This window comes from Mchenga conophoros, linkage group LG8, assembly GCF_057382185.1.
Source record: "Mchenga conophoros isolate Kocher_MC1m ecotype Shallow Benthic linkage group LG8, M_conophoros_male_GT1.1, whole genome shotgun sequence".
NCBI lineage: Eukaryota > Metazoa > Chordata > Actinopteri > Cichliformes > Cichlidae > Mchenga > Mchenga conophoros.
Window position 1 is genome coordinate 12,146,976 of NC_140533.1, and position 18,685 is coordinate 12,165,660.

Sequence of the window (18,685 nt, forward strand, 5' to 3'; positions counted from 1 at the left end):
CATGAAATCCTCTGTATACCAAAATATTCCAGAATCAAATGTGAGGCCATCTGTCCGGCAGCTAAAGCTTGGCCAAATCCGGGTCATACATCTGGGTCTGTGATGCAATCACAGCAGAAAACGTACAGCTGAATGGCTGAAAACGAAAAGAATCAAGGTGTTGTAATGGAGCAGCCAAAGTCCAGACCTCCAGTTAAGACAGCTGTGTATGAATTAAAGTTCCCAAACCTCAATGAACTGAAGCAATATTGTAAAGACGAGTGGGCCAAAATTACATCCCAATTATGTGAGAGACTGATAAAGCCATGCAGAAAAGGATTACAGGGACAGTACTTTGTCACTCAGGTAACACTGTTTGAAAAAAGAAGCAATAATGCCACAAATTAAACAAATGCATCAGTCTTATTTCAGTCTGAAGTGGTAATGAATTCCTCATCAGAGAGCATCTGTTTGCAGGTTCTTGTGAAATGTTTTATTTGTGAGTCGGACTGAATTTAATCATAACCAAGCTGATTTTTGTATAAAGATCACAGAGTTTGTGTTACCTGAACAATTCTGGCACTTGTACCTTGACTGTGGTCCACTAAATCAGGTAAAGCTAGGTCACATTTCTTATGAATGAACTCGCTGAGCTGCACAAGAATTAAGGATTAAGTGTGGCTGACCCCTGGTGGATAAAGAGATCAGTTTCGGTGCTTTCCTAGTTTGGAGTTTAATTTCACTTTGCACAGTGTCTCTTCTATTAAATTTGTTAAGGGGGGAGAGTCATCTCGGTGCGCCCTTTCTCGTGGTTTCAAAAAATATTGTATGTAATGAGCTTGAAATATTTACAATTTCTTCATTTGAATATGGTTCGCTTTAATTCACTTCTGTTGTTTCCTAAATCACCCATCAGTCATCCACACAATCATGATCACATTTTAACGCCCACACTTATTGGCAGGTTTGACTTTTTGTAGAGAGCCTTGTTTAGTTAATTGTGATGTTGTTACAGGCTCATCTTACCACTGTCTCCTTGTCTGACCCCCATTATTTAAGAGATTACTTTACAGGCGATCTCCCTTGAGGTTTCCTTTACAAACCTTATTTTCCGCGTGCGTCACAAACTGGGTCCATGTGACTGAAACCCACTCTTTTTCTTTCCCCAAGGGTTTGGGGACGGGGCTATGTACCTCTATGTTTGAACCAAAGCTATTTAAACCTACAAGGGCTCTGTTCACTTCTAAATACGCCAACGCCACAGCCTGAGGTTGTACCCTCATGTGTCAGCCGCTCAACTGACGTCACCCAAAAGCACTTGCACACTTCCCTTAATTTGGTGTTCACTGAGCTCCATCCTGTGGCTGCATGCGGGCTAATGTGACACTAGAGGATAAGCAGAATGACCTCTAACTGTCTTAAAAGAGAACAGGCATTTTATAGTCAAGGTGACCCAGTCCACAGGGTGACTGAAAAGGACCTGATAAAATATGATACAGCTCAATGTCACACAGCACGGTATCACCAGAGAAAAATACTGAACTGTAAGTGCATGCCCCACTGAGATTACCAGAGGGCATGTTTGCTGATCTACATTTTTTGATTTTTTTTTCTTACACTTCCTTCAGGAAAGTGGGGCAAAACATAAAAATGTACTCTGGTCCCCACAGAATAGATCAGCTACAGAGGGCTTTTCAAGTACTTTTGGGCTCCAGCCAGCACACTGAAGTGTACCAAGTTACTGTAGAGGCTCATCAGTCATAGAACTTAATGACCCTATATTTACAGTGGTGTGAAAAAGTGTTTGCCTCCTTCCTGATTTCCTATTTTTATATGCTCGTTACACTTAAATGTTTTACATCATCAAAGAAATTTAAATATTAGACAAAAATAACACAACTAAACACAAAATGCAGTTTCTAAATAAACGTGTTCATTGTTAAGGAGGAGAAAAAATCAAAACTTCCATGGCCCTGTGTGAAAATGGGATTGACTCCACCTTGTAAAAACATTGGTTAACTGTGATTAACTACATATTTTGCAAAGTTGAGTTCGGTTTCACTGCCACCTGATTACTGCCAGACCTGCTGAATTAAGAAATCACCTAAATAAAACCTTTCTGACAAACTTAAGAGATCTCAAAAAAAGCAACACAAAAGCAGAACTTTTTGGAAGGTTTGAGTCCCGTTACATGTGGCATAAAACTAACACAGCATTTCAGAAAAGGAATGTCATACCAATAGTAAAGTGTGGTGGTAGTGTGAACGTCTGGGGCTGTTTTGCTGCCTCTGAACCTGGAATTCTTCTGTCTATCAAAACATCTTGAAGGTGAATGTCTGGTCATCTGTTTGTGACCTCAGGCTGAAGGGCATCTGGGTTCTGCAGCAGGATGATGATACAAAACACACCATCAAGCCCACCTCTGAATAGCTGAAGAAAAACAAAATGAAGCCTTTGGAGTGGCCTAGTCAAAGTCCTGACCTGAATCTGATTGCGATACTGTGGCATGACCTTAAAAAGGCGGTTCATGCTCGAAAACCCTCCAGTGTGTCTGAATTACAATTCTGCAAAGATGAATGGGCCAAAATTCCTCCACAGCGCTGTAAAAGACTCATTGTCAGTTATTGCAAATGCCTGATTGCAGTTGTTGCTGCTAAGGGGGGCCCAACCAGTTATTAGGTTAAGGGGGCAATCCCTTTTTCACACAGGGCCATGTGGGTATGGATATTTTTCCCTTTTAATAATAAACAACTTCATTTACAAACTGCATTTTGTTTACTTGTTATCTATGATGATCTAAAATCATTTACATGTGACAAGCATTCAAAAAATAGGAAATCAGGAAGGAGGCAAACACTTTTTCACACCACCATAACACAGAAATATTTTCCCTTTTAAAGATGAACAAGTTTCCTCTTATTGATAAAAACACTGATTGTTTGCTGTAAAGTTAATTGGCTTTCTTGGTTTATTAATTCAAATCACAATTTCATCCTTTATTGTGCATTTAGTGTATTTTATAAATTGCACATGGGTCACTATGCATAATACCTGCTGTCCGTGAATGAGAGGTGTTCAGTGATCAGAGCAAGTAAACTTTTAAAGAAAGCAGAATATTTGTGATCATTTTACAGGGAGAGCGAATGCTCTTTAGCCTGTGCTGAAAAATGACTCAGTATTCAGTCAACAATAACATGAGAATAAACTGACAAAAACTGAGAATAAATTATCAATTATCCACTTTAACTGTAGAAGTCTCTATGCTAATTTTAGTCATATCAAAGAATATCTTAACCAGTTTTCACATCCATTTAGTGTCATTGCCTTATCAGAAACTTGGATCAATATGGAAAAAGGAACAGACTTTGAACTGGAGGGTTATGAATTCACATTTATAACTAGGCGAAACAAAGGAGGAGGAGGAGTGGCCTTGTATGTGGACAAATCCTTGAAATTTAATGTGGTGGAAAAGATGACGATGGTGATTGATAATGTACTAGAATGTATTACAGTTGAAATTTGTAAAGAAAAAAGTAAAAATGTAATCATTAGCTGTATATACAGAGCTCCAGGTAGTAGTATTGAGACATTTAAAGACTGGATAGAAGAAACATTTATTGAAATACCTCGCAAAAAAGTTTTCATTTGTGGAGACTTCAATATTGATTTGCTAAACCCAAATAAACATAAAACCACTGAGGAATTTATAAACACAATGCACTGTATGAATCTATTCCCTAAAATTACTAGACCTCCCAGGATTACATCACATTGTGCAACTCTCATAGACAACATTTTTGCAAATGACATTGAAAATAAGACTGTAAGTGGACTCCTGATTAACGACATAAGTGACCATCTTCCAATTTTTACAATCTATGATAGGAATTACAAGATCAATAAAATGGACAGTAAAAAAGAGTACAGACGAGTAAGAACAGAAGAAAGAATGAATGCATTTAAAAAAGATTTATTGAAGGAAAACTGGGGTGAAGTATATCAGGAACAGGACGTTAATAGTGCTTATAATAAATTCCTTAGAATATTTACATTACTGTACAATACCAACTGTCCAATAAAGCAATATAGTAGGAAACAGAAATATATGGACTGTCCATGGATAACAAAAGGTCTGCAAAATGCATGTATAAAGAAAAATGCTCTATACAGAGAGTTCTTAAGAACGAGAACTAAAGATGCTGAAATCAGATACAAAAGATATAAAAATAGGTTAACTAATATACTTAGATTTAGTAAAAAGGAATACTATAAGAAGCAATTAGATATAAATAGAAATAATAATAAAAGATTATGGGAAATCCTGAACAGTGTTATAAAATGTGGGACTGGACAAAAGAACTATCCCAAGTATTTCATTTGTAATGACCATGAAGAATACAATATGGATGTTGTGGCAAATAGTCTCAATGAATTCTTTGTAACTGCTGGACCAAATTTAGCAAGAACAATCACTCATCCTGGGAAAGCACAGGAAAAACCCGATACACTGATTGACAGAAATCCATATTCTATGTTTCTCACAGCTGTTGATGAAAATGAAGTTCTTGAAATTGTCAAAAAATGTAAAAATCACAAATCTTTGGATTGTAATGATATTGATATGATAGTGGTTAAAAGAGTCATTGAGGCTATTATAAAACCATTTACATACATCTGTAATTTATCATTTCAAACTGGTCGATTTCCAGACAGAATGAAAATAGCAAAAGTTATACCTCTATACAAATCTGGAAACAAACACCATTTCACAAACTACAGGCCTGTCTCTTTACTACCTCAATTCTCAAAAGTTCTTGAAAAACTGTTTAAAAACAGACTGGAAAAATTTATAGATAAACATAAACTACTCACTGAGAGTCAGTACGGATTCAGATCAAGCAGATCAACATCATCGGCACTATTAGATTCAATAGAATACATCACAAATTCCATAGACAAAAAGCAATATGTGGCTGGGTTATTCATAGACTTGACAAAGGCATTTGACACTATAGATCATGATATATTAATAAGAAAACTGGAACGTTATGGTGTCAGAGGGGTAGTTTTAGATTGGGTCCGGAGTTATTTAAGTGACAGAAAGCAGTTTGTGAAAATAAATGGTGGTTGCTCCTTATGTATGGACATTGCTTGTGGTGTACCCCAAGGGTCAGTTTTGGGTCCAAAATTCTTCAACTTGTACATTAACGACATCTGTAAAGTGTCCAAAGTATTAAAAATGGTTCTCTTTGCTGACGATACAAACATTTTTTGCTCTGGTGATGATCTGCAGAATTTATTGGAGGATATGACTAATGAAATAAGTAAAGTGAAGTTCTGGCTTGATAAAAACAAATTATCATTAAATTTGAATAAATCTAAACTTATGTTATTTGGAAATAGTAGTTTAAATACAAATGCAAAGATTCAAATAAATGGTGTTGATATTGAAAGAGTCAGTGAAAATAAATTTCTGGGGGTAATAATAGATGAAAAACTTAACTGGAGAGCTCACGTAAGATATATTCATTCCAAAGTATCACGAAGCATTGCAGTACTAAACAAGGCAAAACAGGTATTCGACAGAACATCACTTCATATTCTCTACTGTTCACTGGTTTCACCATACTTAAGCTATTGTGCAGAGGTCTGGGGCAATAACTATAAAACCACATTACATTCACTTTTTACTCTTCAAAAGAAAGCAATTTGAATCATCCACAATGCAGGTTATAGGGAACATACAAACTCACTATTTTTGCAGTCTGAAATATTGAAAATTGACGATATAGTGAAATTCCAAACAGCACAAATTCTATTCAAAGCAAAAAATAAAGAACTGCCAGGTAATATTCAGAGTATGTTTTTTTTGAAAGAAGGAAGTTATAATTTAAGGGGTTTTTGTAACTTCAAAACAATGAAGGTACGTACTACAAGAAAAGGCTTTTGTGTTTCTGTTCAAGGAGTGAAACTATGGAACAAACTGAATATGGAATTAAAGTAATGTCCAAACATAAAACTGTTCAAAAAGAGTTATAAAAATATGATCTTCTCGATCTATAAAGAAAAGGAAAATATTTAAATTAAGTGAATGTCTCTATTTAAAAACAAACAAACAAAAAATTCATGATGTGATATTATAGTATATAGTATATCAGAAATCTGTTCACTATTTTTATTACAAATTATATCAGTAAGGAAGCTGACTAAATATTCACTGATAATTTATGGGACAGGGGTGGGATTAAATAAGTGTATACTTCTTCCCACTCCCTTTCAACATGTAAATTAATCAGAATGTTTTTTTGTATGTAATTTGTATAGTATATTTTTTTTCTCTCATTTCTTTTCTAAATGTACTTGTATATTGTTCACATGTTGAAATAAATTACCAATCAATCAATCAATCAATCAATGAGTCATATTAGACATGGATCACTGACCCCACCTGCAGGTCGTTGCCACTATAATCAATATGCGAGTTATCCCCAAATGGAACTGAAAGCGATGCACGCCCCGAGCTGTTCTTTCTCTGTATTCTCTGTGTCATTATTATGGGGGGCTCGAGGTAAATAAAACATATCAAAGCAAACTGCTCTCATAGCATTCTGGGTTTTTTACGAGATTTGAGATACAGCTGCACAAACTGGGTCAGAGGAAACCATACTGAACCACAACAAAGCTCTAAAATTCTAGAGAAATAGAGACCGATGTATCAATTGATCCTGTACTGCCATAAGGAAACAGAGATAGGGGATACAATGCTTGTGAAAGTACAATCTGACAAGTGCTTTAATCACCTTTTGTTTAATTTTTCATTAACTAAATTAAAAGCTAAAAAAATATATGGTCCTAACAAAATTGCTTATTAGAGAATATTTAGTGAATTTCATGATTTCTGACAGTGAGTTTAAAAGAGTCTGGAAATCCTCCACATTGAGACAATTTTATTAATCAAATGAACTCAACAATAAATAAAATATACAAACTTGTATGATATTAGAAAGTGGTACAGTGGGAGCTTCCCTGAGCTGAAAGGAATCTGACACTCTTCACCTACAGTTACAACTCATGATTGTGTTTTGAAAAAGAAAATACAATGAAAAGTGGCTTTATCCTGAATGACGTGCGTTCCTGCATCATTGAGTGCTTGCAGCATCTCGACTGCAACAGCTCTCTAGTTTTCTCTCCTTGGTAACTTGAACTCTTGACAAAGATCGGGGATGTCGAGCATCAGGTCTCATCATGTGACTGTAAGTAAATTGGTTTGGCCTGTTTCCTCAGGCGCTGTTGTGCTCGTAGCTTCCTGCCCTTCTGAGTTGCCAGTCCCATGGGTGGTAGATACGTCTGCAACACACACAGAGTATGCAAATAAAATCCCCCCCAAAATTTTCACCCATTATGGTCTAATAAAGTGTAATTACTTACAGCTCTTGGATATGGGTTTCTGTAATGAAGACCTTTAAAATTTTTTTAAAAATAACAACGTGTCAGTGACAACGTTACATCAAACTATAAACAAATTACAAAATAAAAGCCAAGAAAAATCATTGTTTGGGTAAGTATGTAAGAGCACAACATAGCACTTTTCTCATGCTGTTACCGCAGGCTTGTATTGTTATTTTTTCTCTGCAGTTTCAACCACGATTTTTTTTAATCCAAATCATTCAGGTCATCAGGTCAGCTTTGCTGCTTACTCACGCTTGACATGCTGAAAACCTTTCAACTGACAAAGACTCAGTGTGTGATGTGTAAGAGTTGCGTAAACGCGGCACTGGATTATTGTTAACCCTTTCAGAATGTCTGTGCACGTCAGATGTTTCAGTACATTCAGTCAACAACACCATTCTGCATGCTTTCAGGCTGAAGACATCCCAAAATCACTGATACAACTGAATTAGAAAGGTTACATATTATCAGTATATTTCCCTGAGACACATGAAAATCAAAAAATGGTGTTGCTACTATTGTGGCCTTTTGACATGCTCACTACATAAAAAACAACAACTTGCTGCTTTTCTCCATTCTTACCGATTTCTATCCTTGCTTCACATTCCTCTATACACTTTCTTATTGATTCTTGTTCTGTGAGCTGAAAAACAAAACAACACACAAAGTCTTAAAGATGCCATAAAGCCATTTTCTCTTTAAAAAAAAAAAAGCATATTAGAGAGCAGAGTGTCGTTCACACCTTTTGGTTCCGTCTGAACAGATTGCGGGCCTCCTGCAGTATGTACTTCCTCTCTGTCTCCGTGTCACTTGCAACACCACTCTGTGCTTGCCAGGTTCGGGCAATGCGAAAAACACGCATGTACAGTGACAGCACAGTGGTACGGGTGGAGGCAGTCATCGGGGCTCCGAATCTGAGGAAAAAAAACAAAAGATACCTGCAAAATAAAGTTTTTACTGCATTATCTGTTTGTGTTCCGTCCCCCACATCGTGCCCCTGAATTAGATAAGCTGAAGATGGATGGATGCTCTATACTTGCAGCCTTTATTACTCGATTATACCACTGGTGGTTAGTTAGCTAGATGTGACATTATTTATTGCTCTTTTCTTTAACTACTAGGACTTTAATTAAGAACTTTACTGCACAATTAAGACATGAAGTGCGTTATAATGAGAAACATAACAATAATGTGCATGCTAAGCAAGCAATTAGTAAATGAATATATGAACATCTTTCCAGTACTGTGCAAAAGTCTTGAGTTTAATCCAATAATAATGTCAAAGATAACACAGCATCTTTGCATTAACAAGGTGATTCCCAAAAAGCGATTAGCTGAAAACTTGGCATAGTTCTCCATGGTGTCCAAAGGGTCCTTAAAAAAAATTGAGGAAACTAAATTGGCGTAGGATGAAAATATCCCTTACAAACTATCTAGAGCAGGTGAACAGTACCTGAATGTCACGTCCTTAAGAAATTGGGAAAAAAATCCAGGAAAGACCAGACAGAGGACCTGAGAGATGCATCTGGCCCATTAGTCGATCCATCAACTGTTCACTGAAGCCACATTAAAAATGGTCTCAAGAAGCCTGGGGTATGCCAAATTACACAAGAACTGGACTGAAAAATCAGTGGCAACAGAGCTTAATGGAGAGGAATCCAAATTTGCAAATTCATTTACAAATCATTGTTACTCTATGTATGTACAAAGGAGGTCAGTAGAGAACAATGACAGTGAGTGTCTACAGCTCTCTGTGAAATGCTATGGATTGGCCTCCGGAGCATGGACCTCAACATGACTGAAACAGTGTGGTGAACAGAAAATAAAAAACAAAACAAAAGAGATTTGAATGTCTTTCAAGACGCCTGGAGAACTATTCCTGGAGACTACTTAATAAAATGGCAAGAAAGCTGACTTCAGGATGTTGTTTTGTTGAAGAATAAAGGCGGTCATATCAAATATTGACCTTCAAGGCCTGCAAAACTCGGTTTAGCCTTATATACTATATTTCTATTATATAAATGATTTTCAATTTTCCTTGCAAAATATAAAGAAAAGACTTGCACAGTACTGTAGTTTTAGATTTTTAAATTATAGTTAAATATATTAGCCATATTCAACGCTAGATGCCACTAAAATCAACACTGAGATATTAAACAAACTGTTACATGACTGACGGAGAGGTATTAACTGTATGTTCTAGTATGCGCGCAGACTGAATTACGTTGTATATTAAATAAAACCATTCTCGTTATTTGTACTCACTGATGTTTTAGCATCAATTGCAACCTTGAAGCTAGCCCTTATTGTGACTGACCTAAACGTACAAAGACAGGGACATTAAATTAAAGGCAATGTTACTGCCTGTCACATTAACAACTTGAATTCGAATTGTCGCGAATCTTACTTTAATTAACACCACAAACGAAGAATTGACATACCCGTCTGTATCTGAAGAAGAGGCTAATTTACCAGCCGCTTGCGAGGACAGTCGCCTAATGATGACGCTTACTCATGACTAATCGGGAAGAAGCTAAATAATAAACACAAACATAAAAGAGTTCATATACTTTTAGTCAAAGTTGTATTTGTTTCACTTGTTAGTGGATAAAAAGTAGAAATAAGGCAGAAATTAATATAAACACCTCTACAGTTCAATGTGTATGAGCAATTGTAATTAATTTACAGTGGGGTTTTTGAGTCATTTTTCATTTTGGATATTACTGTGATCTACAAAACATCGACTTTTTCCTTGTCATATGAATACTTCCATCAATTGGTTAAAATAAAAGGATGTACGTTAGCGTCGCAGACGCGAGGATCAGCTGTTGGGTGCTTGTAGGCAGGGAGGAAGTGATGCAGGAAAATGTCCATAATGTAGCTCCACTCAATGACTAAAAGGGGGAAGCACAAAGAAATTGGGTGATTTAGTCCGAGCTGGCGTTTTAACTCACACCTAACAGCGAACACAACTGAAGATGGACTCTAAAGCTAGTTGCTAGCTTGTTACTTGCTTATTTTCTAAGCGTGGAACAGAATTCAACATTGATGTGGAAGTTTTTTTTTGTGATCAGCTGCTAGCTAGTTAGCTAGCAATCTGAGTTAACGCGACGAGTTTGCTTCAGTTCGTATTTTTTGGCTAACTTCTTTAACTACTAAATTTCTTCAGCTATTCACAAAGTGATGTACATCCACACTCGACCGAATGTGTTTTCCCCTAAAGGTAAGTTTTTTACGGTGATAATTTTATTATTTCTTGATGTCTTAATCGAAAAATACCTAGCATAGCCGAGAGCTAACTTTTAGTTAATCGAGCTGATGCTAGCTAGCTATGACGACGTCGCCAGGGCCGGGCAGTTGGGATGGAGCTGTTAAATGGCCCGGTGCGGTGTTCTAATGTGGCTCAATAGCAGCTTAACAACGACTGCCATCTGAATTTGTGTGTAATAGTTAAAAGTCCGAGGTGCGGGTGATTATTTAATGGCGGTTTACACTATATTTTTGAGTGTTGTACTTGTGTTGTTATACTCACCCTCCCAACAAACGTTAACTTGATTGAAATGATATTATTGTAGATGTTGGTAAAGGGCCGCTGAGGATATATCGATATAACAGTGTTGCATATGTAACACAGTCGTATTCCAGTTCACCTCGGGACGAGCTAATAATCTGGTTAAACTACTGGCTGTATAGGTCATTAGGCTGCTTAGTGTTTACTAACTCCAGTGCCAGCTTATTGCGGATTATATGTAGCCAAATAAACAAAATTTAATAAATATAAATTCAGACGGCCATCTGAGCTTAGTTAGGTGAACTTGGCCACAGCAGACGTGAGAGAGATTTTCCCCTACATGCCCCATGTATTGATCAGGACTGGCTTTTTGCCTTGATGTTGAATCCATGCATTAAATATGAAGTCAAGGGTCATATCACTGTTAGGTCAGTGATCACTGCGAAAGGTAGAAGTTGGTTTGAGAAGTTTCCTGAAGTTGTGGCTTTTACATCACAAACTGGAATATTGCGGCCCTTTTGAGATGTAGTTCCTTAAAGCCAACGGTGTCAAAGCTCAGCTTTTCACAGTTCACAGTATGCAACATAGCTAACTTATTTGCAGTTATAAACAAGTAAATGAAAAATCCTGAAATAAGGCAAACTCTTTGCAAGTTCTCAAATTACATATTAATAGCATGTTGACCAAAATAGACCTGCAGGTTTGGAAATGATGAGCTATCACTTTCTGCTTATGATGACAAGATAATGTGTCTTTTCAGCATTGTGGATGGCAAGGTCACAATGATGGAGCTCAGTAGAAAGACAATGCCATCTGAAGGATTGTAAGTCAGCTATTTTATTAGTTATCAGACACATGATCACCTCATGTTTTTCCGTCTGACTGATTAATTTCATTAACATGCATTCATCAAAGAAACATTTTTTAAGTTAAATGGGTAGGTAGAGAAAGCAGTTTACAAAGCAAGCTTTAGTTTGATTAATGTAAACTCCAGTTCAGTTGCAACTTGGTCAGTATCTCATAATCTTGTATGCCTTTTGTGTTTTTGCCACATTTTACTTGTTAGTCCTTTAGAAAACCTAGAAAGTCCTGTATGCTAACTTGCAAGATGCAAAATATTAGTATAAAAAAAATCCTAACTACATAGAGCCAGTGTAATTAACATATGTTGCTGTAAAATCCTAAAAAAGACATGGATAACCATAGTAGCCCTGTATTCTTGGTCCATGTTTGGTGTTGTCAGTGTTTTTATTTTTCATCTGCTTTCATTATTGCTAGTAGAGAATGAAGAAGCAATATTGTGCAATAATCTACTGCTTAGTATAAAAGGAGGTAAAACTTCCTCTGTTCAAAGAGAACCCCCCCCACACACACACGTTTATGTGAACACGGCACAGAGGATGACCTATAAATGCAGTTATTTGTATCACAATATTTATACAATTGTATTCCTATTTTAATTACCTATAACTAACTCTATGGTAATACCAAGAAAAGCTCCTACAGCCGTCATATAAGAGTTATATAGGTCTTCTGACTTAACACACAACCCACCGGTAGGCTTCTGTGGTTAAGGGTGATACTCCTCTTGTACTACTTTTGACAAGGTTTCTATGGTAACCCGAACAATGTTTAAGCATTGAATTAATGCCTATAGATTATTTTTGTTTTGCTTTGTTTTTCAGGGTTTTTAAATCTTCCCATTGAAGACTTGGATCGTGGTAGATTTAGCAGAGGTAGCTTGACATTTTCTGTGTTCCTCTGTACTAATATCCACATTTTAACATTTTTTTTGAGAGTCGCTGGGTGTAACTTTTTATTCTTAATAAATGTTCTTCCCCCTCAGGCTTGAGGGTATGTTGAGACGTCTTGTGAGGCCAGAGAAGAGGCGTCTAGGTGGTTCAGACGGGGACTGAAGGCGAGGAGGAAAGACAGACGAGGGACCGGGAGGAAGACATGGGCCAGTGTGTCACCAAGTGTAAGAATCCGACATCCTCGCTCGGCAGCAAGAGTGGAGACAAGGAAAGCGGAGGAAAGTCTCACAAGAAAGGTGGCAGCGCTGGTGGTGTCGGGAGCCACAAAGAGGATCCTGGCACCCAGTGTAGCAAAGCCACCAATGAGCTGTCAAATGGCACCAAACCTTTAGAGGTCACAGTGGAGACGCCCATCATCACTGCAGGGGACACACGCAAGGATGAGCTTCTGGATGGAGATGGGCTGTCGGTCAAGCGCATTGAGGAGCTGTTCTGCTGTTACAAAGATGAACAGGAAGATACCATCTTGGAAGAGGGCATGGAGAGGTTTTGTAATGACCTGTGCGTTGACCCGGCTGAGTTTCGTGTCCTGGTTCTTGCCTGGAAGTTTCAAGCAGCAACCATGTGCAAGTTTACAAGGTAAGGTGGAGTTTTTGAGAACAGGGCGTGTTGTCATTATCCATGTTTGTCAATCAGGATAAACTAGCATGACCACTACACAGTTATTACTTCTGTGTGATTATAATGATACTGATAAGTATGTATCTTTGTCCGATGTACCACAGCACATAGCTGTTGCACTTATTTGTTTGTCTGACAGGTGTTAGATGATGAAAATGCTCATTAAAACAAGATTGCCCAAGTCCACATTTTTAAAAAGTCAGATTCATTTGTCACAGCTCATTCCTGTTAGTTAGTCTCACCATGTTTCACATCTTTCTTCATTGTAAGTCAAGCAAATAAAGGTCAAAAAGGGGGAAAAATAATTTTCCTTTTAAAGTCTCAAATGAAATTTCCCAAGAAATGTTCCTCCATGAAACCAGTCCTTTTCTTCTCTGTAGCACATTGTCAGAAACATGTGATTAAGTTAGGCGGGATCCCTCTGGAATGAGGACAATCGCTGTATTATTGATTGTCTATTATATACAGTTTGATTACTGTGGGATTTGTTTACAGTAACACATTCAGTCTGTGTGATTAATACTTCCAAACTTGTTATCCATTTAAAAAAACATTAAAACTGTTCTCAGACAGCCAGCAGTTTCCATCACTGCAGCAGGGTACAGTACAGTGTTGGCTGCTGGCTACTTCTAGTTGTAGCAGCAACTACGTCATCGTCGGCTGCTGTCAATATAATATAATATAATCTCATCATGTGGACATATAGAGTGGGTTGCGCTTCAGAGGGAATGATAAGGGAATGTGATAAAGTTTTTTTTCTTTTCTTAAAGTAGTATCTTAGAAGTTGTCATTGATTAGATCAGACAGCTGATGTTTCTCCAGTGTTCTTTCTTTTCATGGATTTTTCTGTTTGTTCTTGGTGAATAGATATGCCCTTCAGATAGCTCAGGACCTGCATTATCTTCTCCTGAATTGTTTCTTCTTGGGTTGATTCAGTGATTGCCAGTGAGCCACAGAGGCAGTTTTTTCTTTCTTTCTTTTTTTTAAAAGTTGTACCATTGTGAACTCCCAATAGCAGTAGCACAGAGCGCTGGCAACCTTCCCTCTCCTTGCTATGTTTACATTCAAAACAATGTAGGGATTGGTGGAATAACCACTCACAGCCTGGGCAAACGTTTAAACCCTCCTAACACAGATTTGCAAACAGCATGCGTGAGGCAGTCGTTATAGAAAAGATCACTTTGCTTCTTGAGTAGGTAGCTTTTTACAGATACTCTACTGCATTAGTGCTGTTGGTGCTATGCTTGATAGGAGATTAGATTTAGAGTCAAGAGTTAAAGGTGAAAACACAGATTATTTTTCTATTTCATGTAACTCTTCTCCTTAATTTAAAGCAGCCCATTTGTTCTCTCTTTTCTGTCTCGAAAGTTGACGAGTTCCTTGTGTATTCTGACAAATCTCCATTCTCCGTATGGCTCCTGCAACTACTGTGAGCCATGAAAGGCGTGAGGGCGAACCAAATTGTTGCAGGCAAACACATTGCGCATCACTGAGCTGTCCACTGAGCTTGGAGATTCGTTATACTGACGTCCAGTCATCGGCATGAGTGATGAGAAAGCTTGCTGCCACCCGCTGCTATTAGCTCACCATTTGGCAGTCGCCTTTAATGACAATATGATGGTATCAAAACACAGATGATTGCTCGTCCCTAATGCTGGCTAATAAGGGAGACAGTCCAAGTCTCCTGACACAGATTTCCACGTCTGTACTGTGTAACACTATTTGCTGGAGTTGCACGTTCTCCCTGTGCCTGTGTGGGTTTCCTCCCACAGACCCGCACACACATTAGCTTAATTGGTGATTATAAAATAGCAGTGGATGTGCAGTATAAGATAAATCAGTGTATGGATGACAGGTTGAATGTGACTTGTGGTTTAAAGCACTTCAAGTGGTAAGTAAGACTAAAGCGCAATCTAAATGTGTGCCATCAAGCTGCTGGCAGACTAGTAAGTAGACTGACTCATCTCCAGGAAGCTGCATGTCATAAAGACAAACTGATGAACAGTCTTCACATGACCTACGATCAGGCTCTGTGTTCTTAAGGCTGGTGTGATAACCATTAAAGAATTAAATCTGGGGCATGATAAACATCTGGGTTAATAAAAATGGGAAGATAAAATGACTAGTTATGATCACACTTGGTTACTTTTTATGCATTTTCCTTGGGGAAGTCAAAAGGTTCTTAACTGCATGTGCTTATGTGTTGAGAATTTAATACTGTTCCCCTATTTAAGCTATTTAAATAACATGTTTTAGGCAAAGATTGTCACATGCTGTTAACCACTATATTTTGCACCCCTAATACCTAGCATATGTCCCTATTAACCCTTTTACATATATAAAAACAGCTTAGAAATACTATAACAAGTCAAAGAATACAGAATTACAGCTATAACAACATATGACAGAGTAGAATTTTACATATTTGATTAATAACGATCTCCTTATCTCAACTAAATGTGACAGACTAAGTCCCGTCTTCTCTCACTAAATCTCAATTTGACTTTCTCCCTTAACAAGTCAGCTCTTTAAAGGTGACGATCATTTATTCCTGTTATGTGCTCATTCTCAAAAGTATAAGTCTCAAGCTGGTCCTCAAGGGACACACGGGAAGTAGATCGTCTGCAGTTGAATAGAGCTGCCTATTGGCATGGTCGTTAGTCCGTCCAGATTTTGAACTCAGCACTTTTCTATTGAGAGGCTTTGGACAGTACCAGACTCTGGTACCCAACATGTTTCTTTGTGATCTGATGCTTACTGATGCTCTTTATATTACATTTGAGTTTTAAAAAAGCCTGCACTGTTGTAGAGGTCAAAGGAGGTATATCTGCCTGGGTCAGTGCTTTCAGCATGAAATGACTGTAATATTATTCAAAGCTGCAATGAAAGAATGAAGTTTTCTATAAATTTGATAATGTGTTCTTAAATAGTACAGGGATTTGTCACTGATGTTTGTAGTGTTAAAGATAAAGCCTGGTGATTGCCTGACATGTCTTCACAATGTTTTGTTGTACATTTTCTGCAGATTTAGGTCTTAATTCAGTCTACTTGTGCTCATATGGCTCTATGGAAAAGTAAATGGATTTTTTTCTGGTGCTTATCTTGACTGGAAATTGTGATTGTGATTCTGATGTCCACGCTTCTCGTGTTTGCATCACCAGGAAGGAGTTTGTCGAAGGATGCAAGGCTATCCAAGCAGACAGCCTCGAAGGCATCTGTTCACGGTTCCCCTGCATGTTGCTGGAGGCCCAGGGTGAGGAGAACTTCAAAGACCTGTACCGCTTCACCTTCCAGTTTGGCCTGGACGCCGAGGAGGGGCAGCGCTCGCTGCAGCGCGAAATTGCCATTGCCCTATGGCGGCTGGTTTTCACGCAGGACACACCTCCGATCCTAGAGCGCTGGCTGGACTTCCTTTCAGAGAACCCCTCAGGTATTCGGGGCATCTCAAGGGACACGTGGAACATGTTCCTCAACTTCACCCAGGCGATTGGGCCCGACCTGAGCAACTACAGCGAGGACGAGGCTTGGCCCAGCCTCTTTGATACGTTTGTAGAGTGGGAGCTGGAGCGCAGGAAAAAAGAGGAGGAGCAGGCACTAACAGCAAAGGAGGAAGAGGGGAGGTGTACTGAGACAGACTGCTCTCCCACCTCAGATAGACTTGAAACAGAGGGAAGCCGCGGCTCACAGACGTGGGGGGGCCACTGACCAGAAAACAAAAGAATATTTGTAAAGGAGGGAAGGATACAACCTATATGAGTGAACTATACATCTGTGAATCAATGGATGAATATTAGTATTACCATAACAGCTGTTCATTTTGCTCCCCTTTTTCTGTTGGGGTGGGGTTTCTGCTTTTCCAACCCTGTTTTTTGGTTTTTCAAAGGGCTCCAAGAACTGTTGTGTTTAATGCACTTCTATTTAAGTTATTGTTTTATTCTTCTGTCCTCCCATATTTGGGTTTTGTTTGGTTTTTAGTAATTGGACAAGAAGTCCATTTTAACATACAACTACCTACCACAATCCAGCAAAATTAGCTCTTTTTAAAGCTCTGTTTCAAAGGGCAACACACGAGGTTCCCCCCTACAATTACAGAAAGTGGATTTCGACCTGTTAGTACCACTCATCTTGTACAAGGAAATGGTTGTTATTATAATAATAATAATGATTATAATAATAACAATAATAATAATAAAGACGAAGGGAAAATCGGGCAGCATGTCCACAGATAATTTACTACCACACACAAGATTTACCATAAGGGTAGGAGTCAGTGAAATTGGATTAATATAGTTGCATTGTATGTTTTTTATCTTGCAGTGCTGTGAAATTTGAATTGGTTCCACTTGAATTGCCTTCACAACTGTCTGCCTGCAATTACTCAACTAATAGTAATGGATTACAATTCTGTAACAAGGGCATTTCATTTTTTAAAAAAATGATACAAACTTAAGTTTCAATTAGTTTTAAATCCAAGTTGCTTTCCATGGTTACAGATACAACTTCTCATCTGTGTTGAGTGTTGTTGTTTTTTTTTTTGAGTGCTTACAGTGCGGTGATCAGCTTAGCTTGTGTAAGCTGCTGCTGTACTCCGTTCTCTACCATTTTGTTGTCCACCTATTTTCAAGAAGCAGAAAATGTCATATACAACACAATGATGTTGCCTTTTTTTCCAATATAAGGAAACCTGTATCTCAACAAATCTATTAAAGCAAGGTCTTGGTCATTTCTGGTCAGAAGATGCCTAAGCCTGCGTTATATTCAGGATCATTACACTGGGCGCGACATGAAGCTTTATTGTATATTGTTTACTTTTGGGAGTTTGAAGCTTCACAGTCTTGAACTGCTAAACAAAAATAGAATATGTGCACACTTCACAAATAAAGTTGATTGCTGCTGGTGATGGTTGTAATAAATTGCACAAAAACCTATGGCATGCTAAGATGCTATACTTGGGAACGCTTTGCAGAGAGATTGATGTCAACCACATCGAAACCCTCTTCAAAAATGTTAATTAATTTTATCTATAGCTTAGAGGTTTCTTTTTTTTTTTTTTTTTTTTTTTTTTGCCATGAGTGAGTGTTAATTAGACTGGTTAATCAAGAGTCTCCGATGGAGGTTCAGTGTAAGAGGGTGACCATAACCTGATTTGTCTGGTTTACAGCTACAATGGTTTTATTTTAACTCCCCCACCCCACCCCTCCTCTTCCCTTTTCCTTTTTTATATAAAATGTATTGATTTATAATAAATAAAAGCAGTGTTGAATTTTTGACCTTGAAAATTTGTCTCATTTCTCTTCAGTGATTTTACCTT

General features: G+C 37.9%; 2 protein-coding genes across 10 annotated transcripts; one reads left to right on the forward strand and one right to left on the reverse strand.

Moving 5' to 3' along the window:
- Positions 1 to 3,933: 3,933 nt before the first annotated feature.
- On the reverse strand, positions 3,934 to 11,100 carry lyrm1 (LYR motif containing 1). Of its 7 annotated transcripts, none has more exons than XM_085284133.1 (6): positions 9,870 to 9,938; positions 9,694 to 9,745; positions 8,171 to 8,342; positions 8,011 to 8,071; positions 7,408 to 7,439; positions 3,934 to 7,326 (listed from the first exon to the last, which is right to left on the reverse strand). In XM_085284133.1, exons 2-6 carry the CDS (start codon positions 9,705 to 9,707, stop codon positions 7,213 to 7,215), a joined length of 393 nt encoding a protein of 130 aa, XP_085140259.1. In that variant the 5' UTR covers positions 9,708 to 9,745; positions 9,870 to 9,938; the 3' UTR covers positions 3,934 to 7,212. The 7 variants fall into 7 exon arrangements, with proteins under 7 accessions (XP_085140259.1, XP_085140258.1, XP_085140263.1 ...); XM_085284132.1 differs by having other exon boundaries at positions 8,171 to 8,366; positions 9,870 to 9,894; XM_085284137.1 differs by lacking the exons at positions 9,694 to 9,745; positions 9,870 to 9,938 and adding an exon at positions 10,961 to 11,100.
- dcun1d3 (defective in cullin neddylation 1 domain containing 3) lies at positions 10,128 to 18,639 on the forward strand. Of its 3 annotated transcripts, none has more exons than XM_085284129.1 (5): positions 10,128 to 10,651; positions 11,700 to 11,762; positions 12,625 to 12,675; positions 12,786 to 13,332; positions 16,536 to 18,639. In XM_085284129.1, exons 4-5 carry the CDS (start codon positions 12,896 to 12,898, stop codon positions 17,077 to 17,079), a joined length of 981 nt encoding a protein of 326 aa, XP_085140255.1. In that variant the 5' UTR covers positions 10,128 to 10,651; positions 11,700 to 11,762; positions 12,625 to 12,675; positions 12,786 to 12,895; the 3' UTR covers positions 17,080 to 18,639. The 3 variants fall into 3 exon arrangements, with proteins under 3 accessions (XP_085140255.1, XP_085140256.1, XP_085140257.1); XM_085284131.1 differs by lacking the exon at positions 10,128 to 10,651 and adding an exon at positions 10,696 to 10,891; XM_085284130.1 differs by lacking the exon at positions 11,700 to 11,762.
- Positions 18,640 to 18,685: the final 46 nt, after the last annotated feature.

What these genes read in the sequence shown, in the direction of transcription:
- lyrm1 (XM_085284132.1), bottom strand. An exon ending in TGTTCAGACGGAACCAAAAG is followed by an intron (nt 8,072 to 8,170) that starts GTGTGAACGACA and finishes TTTGTTTTTCAG; the next exon opens with CTCACAGAACAAGAATCAAT. An exon ending in TGAAGCAAGGATAGAAATCG is followed by an intron (nt 7,440 to 8,010) that starts GTAAGAATGGAG and finishes AAAATTTTAAAG; the next exon opens with GTCTTCATTACAGAAACCCA.
- dcun1d3 (XM_085284129.1), top strand. Translation starts at nt 12,896, where the DNA reads ATGGGCCAGTGTGTCACCAAGTGTAAGAATCCGACATCCTCGCTCGGC. An exon ending in ACCATGTGCAAGTTTACAAG is followed by an intron (nt 13,333 to 16,535) that starts GTAAGGTGGAGT and finishes TTGCATCACCAG; the next exon opens with GAAGGAGTTTGTCGAAGGAT.